Raw genomic sequence first — 8,393 nt, 5'->3', positions numbered from 1 at the left:
AGGCGGGTCCTTCGGCCGCTGGGGAGACGTGTGTGGGAGGCGCGTAGGTGCCCCGGGGAAAGGAGGCCCAGGCCCCGCTCCGCCGCACCCTCCCACCGCCTGCCGCGGGAGAAGGGCTCGCGGGAACGAGCTCCTGTCAGGCCGCTACCTGAGCAGCAGGAGAGGCCGGACAGCAAGAGGAGCGCCAGGGCGCCGAGAGAGGCCAGGGCCGCCATCGCCGCTTGTCTGCCGAGGGCAAAGAGAGGGAGCGCCCCGAAACACGCGGGGCAGACGAGGAAGCGCGACGCGTAGGCCGCCCCGGCAGCCAATCGGGCACCGGAGGGCCGGGCGCGTCCGTGACGTCGCGGGCGGCACTGACGTGTCCCCCCGCCCCGTTCCAAGGGCCCAGCGGCCGGCCTCCAAGATGGCGGCGCCGGCGCTCCCGGAGCCGGAAGGAGGCGGGGCACAGGCGCGGCCGCGCGCGTGCGCAGAGCCGGGCCCGCGGCCGCCTGGGACTTCGCGCTCCGCCGACCTCTCGCGAGAGCGGCGTCTGCGTGCGGAGGTCCGGGCTGCGCTCACTCGCCGTCATGGCCCTGAAGGTGGCGACGGCCGCTGGCGGCGCCGCGAAGACCGTGCTCAGGCCGGCCCTGCTCTGCCGTCCTTGGGAGGTGAGGCGGGGGGGACGGCCAGGGGCTTGCTGGGGTCCTCGCTCCTCGGAGGAGCGGAGCTGGGCTACCGCTCCCGCGCGTCCTGGGGCGCGATTGGCCGCGGGCCGGCCTGGGGCGGAGAGAGGCCCGCGCGCCGGGGCTGATTGGCCGCCTCGGTTGTCGGTGACGGGCTGGCCGGGAGTCGGCCGGGTCTCGCCCGCGGCGTCAGCTGTCGCGCTGCGGGAGCACGGTCCGCTCGGACGACAGGGCCGCGGCGGGTCGAGCGCCCCGGCGTCCCGGGGGGGGGGCCTCCCGCCCTCCTGCTGTGCAGGGGCCGCCTTTGCCAGTGTCCTCTGCGGTGCCCTCGGCGTCTGACAGCCTCAGGTGCCTCCCCCGCGGGCGCGACGTTGCGGGGCCACCAGTGCTTCGTCCAGGGCCTTGGCTTTGGGGTCGCTTCCACTCTGCACACTTAGATGAGGTTGATTTTGGCTCGGGGGGTCGAGAGCCACCTGACGCATGGTCAAGCCCACTGGGGCGTCAGGTAGGTGGCCACCAGGCCCTGCTCCCCCACTGCCCCATGCTGGTGACCTAAGATGCGACCTCGCTGAGCCACGGTGTCCGCCGTGTCCGGAGAGGGGCGAGGGCTCCATATTCTCGAGGGATCCAGTCAGTGTTGACCTTCCAGAACTCAGTGACTTTGCTCATCCCCTGCCATGCCCTGCCCCGCTGAGCCCTGGAGAGCTGTCCTGGGACTGCTTGTGCATTACCAAATTAGGGAATGTTGGATCTCCACCTCGCTGGCAAGAGGTTTTCTGGGGGTCCTGATGGCCCTGGCTTCTAGGACTCCCACAACCCCTCCCTGAAGACGTGGCTCACCCCCAGCTTGCCCTGGGTGTGCTCATGTCCTTGTGGGCCATGGGGCAGTGGGTGGCGGGGGGTCAGGCTGGGCCTTGCCCAGAGCCCGACCGTTCTGGGTATAGGAACCCTGAGAGCCCCCAGTCTTCAGTCCAATAGTCGGACTCGGGGCCTTCTGAGAGTAAGCGCTGCCACCAGGCGCTGCCACCTGAGTCAGCAGGAACGAGTGGGAGACGGGAACTCAGGAGGATGTGGCTGCCGGTGCCTGTAGCACTCCAGAGGACAGGGCCTGGCCCAGCACCTGCTGGCCTGACGGGCAGGCGAGCAGGCAGCAGGCTGTGTGTGCCCTGGCCCGCCTCGCTGCGCTCCGTTGTTGAGTAGCTTCTCTGGGAAGCAGGGCTGAGCCTGGGTAACGTCCTCTGAAGGCGGCTCCCCAGAACAAGGTCAGGGACATCATCTATCCCAAGAGCTTTCTGGATCTTCAGCCAGAGGCCAACAGTGCATCCAACCTGGGGACCAAGCGATGGAGCCGTTCGGCACTGGCCGTCATGTGATGGGTTTGCACAAATGCAGAACCCTGAGAAACGAGAGCTGGCCCAGACCCCGTCGGTGTGCCTCAGAGGGCTGAGGCCTAGGAGGGATCACTCCTGGGAGCCCCCCAATAGCACATCAGCCTGAACACTGGCCTGAGGGGCTGTGGGGTGAAGGGCCACTGTGCTCTTCCTGTGCACTGCTAGGGACGGAGAGCTCGCTCAGGTAACGTAAAGTGGGAGTGTCAGACCCTGGTTTTTGGGTGAGGCCGGAGCACGGCCAGGTGAAACCAGTCCTGCACTGTTACCTAGAGGCTGGTCTCAGGTCCCTCCTCTTTTGTGTGATGTGCTCGTCGTTCAGGACGTGTTCTTTGTGTCCCACCTGGGCCAGGCATTTCGTTGGGTCTTGGGGTGACAGGAGGGCACCGGATAGCCATGGCCTCGAGGTGTCAGGTTTGGGGAGCGGCATGACAAAGGGCGACCTTGGGAGATGGGGGGAGCAGGCAGGCCCCTGGGGTGGGCGTGGGGCCCAATAGGTCAGTAGCCTCAGGGCAGCAGGGAGGGAGTCTCTCTCCTCAGGGGAGAGCCTCGGGCCAGGTAGGGGCAGGAAGGGTGTGCATGTTGCTCCAGGGACAGCTCAGCAGACACCTCCCCAGGCTCCTGGGCCCTGACTGGGGCCGGCTTCCAGTGCCCCTGCAAACAGGCACCTTGGGGCCCCAGGCCGAGAGAGGCAGATGGCAGAGGTGGTCTCTGCCTCAGCTTTCTGGACCTGCAGCAGGAAGGCCTGACTCTGGAGAACGGCCACAGTGAGTCTGCCGTCTGCCAGAGTGCTCTGCTGCTGCCCCAGGAGGCCCCTGGTGCCACCCTGCCGCCCGCAGGGCCGGACGCCGGGCCTGTTCCCCAGGGATGCAGCAGGAAGGATACAGAGGGGAGGGCTGTAGCCTGCCTTCCGCCAGGGGATGACTCTGGCCTCCCCCCAGGGCACTGTGGGGGTTCCAGATGGGCCACTTCTCTGCTCCCGTCCCATTTGGCTCAGGTGACTTGCCCTGAAACTGCCAGTCATGCCACCGGTGTGGCGATGGGGACATTCGTCATCCGCAGAGGCCATGGAACAGCTCTTTGGTCCCTGATGGAAGCCGAGCGAGCGCCGTCGGTCCCGGCGAGCGCCAGGCTTCTGCACAGGCGGAGTCGGTGCTTTTTCGGGCCCCCGGTGCAGGACTAGGGTGCACAGGGCCGGCGGGCCCTCTCTTTGCTTCTCTCTGTGTTCTGGAGTTCTGGTGACTGCATGCTGCTTTGTATGAGAGACACTGTCGAGGACTAACTGAGCATTGTCACGGGCTCGTGGCTCGACAGCACGCCCTGTCACTGTTCAGTGTGCCGGCCCTTCTGGCTTACGGATGTCCTGACCACAAGAGTCAGCACCATGAAGGGGGGAGGGCAGCGTCCTCGGTAAGACCTGGACAGCCGGAGGCAGGGCAGCGACGTGGTGCTGGCTGCTCCTGGGGAAGTGGGGCTCAGGAGCCGTTTGGGGGTGCTGTCACCTGCGCACTGCGGTCTGGGGTGAGCGGGCTGCCCCAGAGACCTGGCATGGCGCAGTGGGGCAGCCCTGCTGTCTGGTGGAGAGCTCGGCCAGCTCTTACCCACTTGACTTTCCGGGCTAGACAGCCGCGAGCAGCCTTGGGTTCTCTTTGCCAGGTTCTAGGTGCCCATGAGCTCCCCCGGAGGAACTTCTCAGTGAGTACCTGCCCAGGTGTGCGCACACCGTGCATGTTTCTGTCTGCCTGCGTGCCTGTCGGTGCGCGTGTGCACGCGGCCGCGCAAATGCCTGTGCTTGCGCGCACACGTGTGTTGTGCACATGTGCGCGTGCTCGCGCGCGTGCCTCTGGGCTGCCTGGCTCTTTGCCCTCCCCTCTGAGATGCGGTCTCCAGAGCTCGCCCTGCGCTGCGCTGGACTGCGGGTGCAGCCTGGTCCTCAACCTTGGCTGATCGTGTCTTCTTCCTTCCTGTGCTCTCTCTAGCAACAAACAGTTGTGAGTATTCTTCTCGTCTGCCCGTTAGGTTTGGGGCTCTTAGATGCCTGGGAGCGCCCCAAATCCAGGTGGGGTGGGGACTGCTTCCGCAGCTCTGATCAAGGAGCCCCCGTAGCTGCCCTGTCTGGGGTGGGGTGGGCCAGGGTCGGGGCTAGGCACCCTGGACTGGCCAGCCCTCCGGGTGGCTAGTGGTGGGAAGAAGGGACTGAAGGCTGCCTTTGCCCCCTCCAGCCACCCTCGGCTAAGTATGGCGGGCGACACACGGTGACCATGATCCCCGGGGATGGCATTGGCCCGGAGCTCATGCTGCACGTGAAGTCCGTGTTCAGGTACGGAGCCTGCGGGCTGGGCTTCCAGTGCGGTGCCCGGGAGTCTTTGTGCCTGGTGCCTGTGCGCGCCAGGGCGGCCTGCGCATGCGAATGGCGGCACCCGTTTTGCCAAGTGTGTGGTGGAGCTGAAGCGCGTGTCCGTCAGCTGGTATAGGTGGGCCCCATCTCCTCTGAGTTGGAGCCAGGCCAGGGTGGGCAGCAGTGGGGGAGGGGCCTTTATCTCCAGCGGTCCAGACAGGCTTCCTGGAGGAGGTGCGGCTGGCCGCCCTGACCCTGCTCTGCCTCAGGCATGCGTGTGTGCCAGTGGACTTTGAAGAGGTGCACGTGAGCTCCAGCGCTGACGAGGAGGATATCCGCAATGCCATCATGGCCATCCGCAGGAATCGCGTGGCCCTGAAGGGTGAGCGCTGCCCACTCCCTTGCTCCCCCAGCTGGCCCTCGCGCTGGCCCACGGCTATGAGCGCAGGGCTCTTCCGGCTAGGGAGGCTCCTTGTGTCTGCACGGAGGCCGACACACCTCAGTGCCCCCTGGGCACGCTGCCATCCGGACCGCTTCAGCGAGGAGGCAGGCTGGCGGGACCCTGGGCTCTGCCTCTCGGGCCTCTTCCCGCCTCATCCTCCTTGTCGGCCTGGTCCCTGCCCGCGCAGTGTCGTCCTTCCCGAGGTGTCGGCGCAGCCTCTCTGCCCTCAGCCTGCCGGCTGGGCGCCGTTGGCGTGGCTGTGCTCTGCTGGGTCTGGCCCTCCCGAGTTTGCCTGAGTCTGCTCCAGACCCCAAACTGTAACCCCCACTTACTTCGCAAGCTTCGGCCCATCGCCTACTCACATGAGTGAGCTGGAGCTGGGGAGCACCGGCCCTGGGGCCGCCTGCAGCCACAGCATGCTCAGGTCTGAGCGGAGGCGCTCAGGGAGTGGTGACCGGGTCCACGTGGCACCCCCAGCTGCCTTCTCCCCACTGTGCTGGCCCCCACCGGCCTAACTCTGGGTCCCACTAAGGCCAAGCTGCCATCTTTCCAGACAGCCCCCGTCTGTCCCGAGCTAGGGTTCTTGTGACACCTTGATGCAGAGCCCAGCAATAACCCTGGTCAAGGTCGCCCTGCTGGCGCCAGCCTGGCTGGCCTGCCGGCCCTCGCCATTCCACACCCGCAATCCAGCAGGTCCTCCTGGCCAGCTGCCCTTTCCTGTTCACCTACTCGCTCCCTCATTCATTCAGTGGGTTCTGCGTGCCTACCCTGGGCCAGGTGCTCGTGGTCCTTGACGCCCCCAGTGATGCAAACCTGCCCCCAGGACCTGCCCCTGTGGGGCTGCCGTGAGCAGGCCATGCTAGTAGCTTATGATGTTTTACTGCTGCCAGGAGCAGTGTTGGCACGTGTGCCCTTGGTGAGGGAGGGCAATAGGGTGGCCCTGATGAGCCTGGGGGGGCCCCTCTCCAGCTTGTCTTGTTTCTGGGCCGTAGGTAACATCGAAACAAACCATAATCTGCCACCATCCCACAAGTCTCGGAACAATATTCTTCGGTGAGAGCCCAGTGCGTGGGGTGGGGGCTTGGGCAGGGGCAGGGGGGGTGGGGGTGCCAGCAGAGTCGGGACTGGCCCGCTGCCTCTGTGCTCTAGCACCAGCCTGGACCTCTATGCCAACGTCATTCACTGTAAGAGCCTGCCAGGCGTGGTGACCCGCCACAGGGACATTGACATCCTCATTGTCCGGGAGAACACAGAGGGCGAATACAGCAGCCTGGAGCATGAGGTGTGGCGGCCACCCTGCCCTGGTGGGTGGTGGGGGGCCCAGCAAGGGTCAACATTGAAGAAAGGGGACCTCAGGGTGACTGATCTTGGAGAGCGGGCTCGGACACGGTGCAGGTCTCCTCTCCCGTGCCCTCCTCAGAGCGTGGCGGGAGTGGTGGAGAGCCTGAAGATCATCACCAAGGCCAAGTCCCTGCGCATCGCAGAGTACGCCTTCAGGCTGGCCCAAGAGACCGGGCGGAAGAAAGTGACGGCTGTGCACAAGGCCAACATCATGTATGCCCGCCCTCACCCCGCTCTGCAGTGACCAGGGCCGGGCGCCCCAGGGCAGGCCTCTGCCTGCTGCCTAGTCGGAGCCTGTCGGTCTGCTCTCGGGGAGGTGGGACGGGTCAGGCCACTCTGGCAGTTGGGGACTGGTTGGAAGTCAGAACCCAGCCGGCGCAGCCCGCTCGCAGCCAGCCGGCAGCTGGTCCTTGTGTCCTCCAGGAAACTGGGCGACGGGCTCTTCCTCCAGTGCTGTAAGGAGGTGGCGGCCCGCTACCCCCACATCACCTTCGAGAGCATGATTGTGGACAACACCACCATGCAGGTAGGGCCCTGCCCCCTTGAGCTGCCCGGGGTGCCCTGGCTCCTCGGGCTCTGAGCCACCTGCCTGCCCCTCCTGACCCGCAGCTCGTGTCGCGGCCCCAGCAGTTCGATGTCATGGTGATGCCCAATCTCTACGGCAACATCGTCAACAATGTGTGCGCCGGGCTGGTCGGGGGCCCTGGCCTCGTGGCTGGCGCCAACTACGGCCACGTGTACGCCGTGTTCGAGACGGTGAGGCGCTCCGCGGGCGGCCCGGCCCGGCCCGCACCCACACGCACGCACTTCCTGTCTGCCCGTGGAAGTGCTGCCCGGCGCCTTCAGAACATGCGCTCCCGGAATGCTGTCGCCACCCCCAGGGTTTCAGGGCCTGCTCTGCTCTGTCTGCTGGCTTTGCCTCTTCCCCACACCCCTGGGGGGGTCGCGTACATGTGACACCCTGCACTCAAGGAGCTGCCGGGGGCTGTGCGCTGAGCTTTTTCCGTGTCATGGATGCCCCTCCCCGGGGAGCCTCTGTAAGGCTCTTTGAAACATGAAGGTAAAATTCACAGCAGAACGAAACCAGTTCAGAGTGAACCTCTTGGGGTACTAAGTGCACCCCCTTGTTGCGCAGCCATCCCTCTGCCTAGGACCAGAATGTTTCCTCTCTCCCCTCAAGGAAACCCTGTCCCCGTGAGCAGTGGCCCCCCGGACATTTCCCACAAGCGGAAGCGCACGCCCTCCATTCCCTCACGCCGCGCCCTGCTCCCTCTCGCCCCTCTCAGGCCACCAGGAACACGGGCAAGAGTATCGCCAACAAGAACATTGCCAACCCCACGGCCACACTGCTGGCCAGCTGTATGATGCTTGACCACCTCAAGTAAGCGGCGCCCCGCACCCCGCCTGCAGCCCCCGGGTGGCCCACAGACCGGGACTGAAGGCCACTCTCCCCTTTAGGCTCCACTCGTACGCCGCCTCCATCCGCAAGGCCGTGCTGGCATCCATGGACAATGAAAACGTGAGGCTCTTCCCTTGCTTGGTGCCCCTGACCCCCCCGCCTGGGCTGGGACGGGGAATTCCCCCCTGCTGCTCACCGCTGGCCTCCAGGGGAGGGCTTCTGGGCCTTCGCCAGGACCACTCACCGCCTGCAGGGAGGGCGGGTGTCAGCGGGGCCTGGGTGTGCCCAAGCTGCCCATCTCTCGCAGATGCACACCCCGGACATCGGGGGCCAGGGCACGACCTCGGGAGCCATCCAGGACATCATCCGCCACATCCGCATCATCAATGGCCGCGCTGTGGAGGCCTAGGGCGCCCGGCCGCCCCAGTGTGCCCTTCAGGCCCCTTTCCACCCCGCCCTGCCGGCTCGGTGGCGGGCCCAGAATAAAGCCGCCTCTGCACCCGGGACGCCGAGTGTCAGCTCACGCTTTATTAAGAGGAGCAGCCTGCGTGTCGCCCCTCGCCCGCCCGCCCGCGCTTCCCGGATGCAGGGCCTAGGGCTCGAGCCAAGGGTGGCGGAGACAGTCGGCCGCGCTGGCGCGCTTCTCGGGGATGTACTCCATCATGGGCAGCAGGAAGGCGCTGAACTGCGTGGCCTGCTCCAGGGGCCACTCGTACTTCTCCATGAGCACCTCATATAGGCCCCAGTGCTTGAGGTTGTGGATGTGCCGCAGCTCTCCTGGGGGAGCGGGTGGGGTGAGCCTCTGGCTCCTGGGAACCCGTGC

At 66.1% G+C, this 8,393-nt stretch overlaps 3 protein-coding genes across 7 annotated transcripts in view; 1 reads left to right on the top strand and 2 right to left on the bottom strand.

The window, feature by feature from the left end:
- The window catches only part of SSR4 (signal sequence receptor, delta), a 3,314-nt gene extending 2,970 nt beyond the window's left edge, over window positions 1-344 (bottom strand). Inside the window, exon 1 of one of the 2 annotated variants that reach the window (XM_012734503.1) lies at window positions 149-344. In XM_012734503.1, the coding sequence (XP_012589957.1) occupies window positions 149-215 (67 nt within the window). In that variant the 5' untranslated portion in view covers window positions 216-344. The remainder of the gene's footprint in view (window positions 1-148) is intronic. The other variant, XM_012734504.1, reaches the window with a different exon arrangement.
- Window positions 345-566: 222 nt separating this feature from the next.
- IDH3G (isocitrate dehydrogenase 3 (NAD+) gamma) lies at window positions 567-8,076 on the top strand. Of its 3 annotated transcripts, none has more exons than XM_004695220.2 (13): window positions 567-647; window positions 3,707-3,745; window positions 4,030-4,041; window positions 4,273-4,370; window positions 4,658-4,770; window positions 5,823-5,883; window positions 5,980-6,112; window positions 6,251-6,384; window positions 6,595-6,697; window positions 6,781-6,927; window positions 7,458-7,552; window positions 7,630-7,690; window positions 7,878-8,076. In XM_004695220.2, exons 1-13 carry the CDS (start codon window positions 567-569, stop codon window positions 7,977-7,979), a joined length of 1,179 nt encoding a protein of 392 aa, XP_004695277.1. In that variant the 3' UTR covers window positions 7,980-8,076. The 3 variants fall into 3 exon arrangements, with proteins under 3 accessions (XP_004695277.1, XP_012589954.1, XP_012589955.1); XM_012734500.1 differs by having other exon boundaries at window positions 632-647; window positions 3,707-3,761; window positions 7,878-7,979; XM_012734501.1 differs by lacking the exon at window positions 567-647 and adding an exon at window positions 951-1,167 and having other exon boundaries at window positions 7,878-7,979.
- Window positions 8,077-8,078: 2 nt separating this feature from the next.
- SRPK3 (SRSF protein kinase 3) overlaps window positions 8,079-8,393 on the bottom strand; it is a 4,355-nt gene continuing 4,040 nt past the window's right edge. For both annotated transcript variants that reach the window (XM_004695219.2, XM_012734499.1), the window contains exon 15: window positions 8,079-8,347. In XM_004695219.2, coding sequence (XP_004695276.1) covers window positions 8,163-8,347 — 185 coding nt within the window. In that variant the 3' untranslated portion in view covers window positions 8,079-8,162. The remainder of the gene's footprint in view (window positions 8,348-8,393) is intronic.

Source organism: Condylura cristata, unplaced genomic scaffold (assembly GCF_000260355.1).
Source record: "Condylura cristata isolate star-nosed mole 26May11 unplaced genomic scaffold, ConCri1.0 scaffold00057, whole genome shotgun sequence".
NCBI lineage: Eukaryota > Metazoa > Chordata > Mammalia > Eulipotyphla > Talpidae > Condylura > Condylura cristata.
Note: the sequence above shows the minus strand (reverse complement) of the source record. Positions and strands in the feature narration are given on the sequence as shown.

Excerpts from the sequence above, each read along its gene's own strand:
- IDH3G (XM_004695220.2), top strand. The coding sequence starts at position 567 with ATGGCCCTGAAGGTGGCGACGGCCGCTGGCGGCGCCGCGAAGACCGTG. Across the intron at positions 5,884-5,979 it reads TCTCGGAACAATATTCTTCG|CACCAGCCTGGACCTCTATG; the intron begins GTGAGAGCCCAG and ends TCTGTGCTCTAG. Across the intron at positions 6,928-7,457 it reads TGTACGCCGTGTTCGAGACG|GCCACCAGGAACACGGGCAA; the intron begins GTGAGGCGCTCC and ends CGCCCCTCTCAG.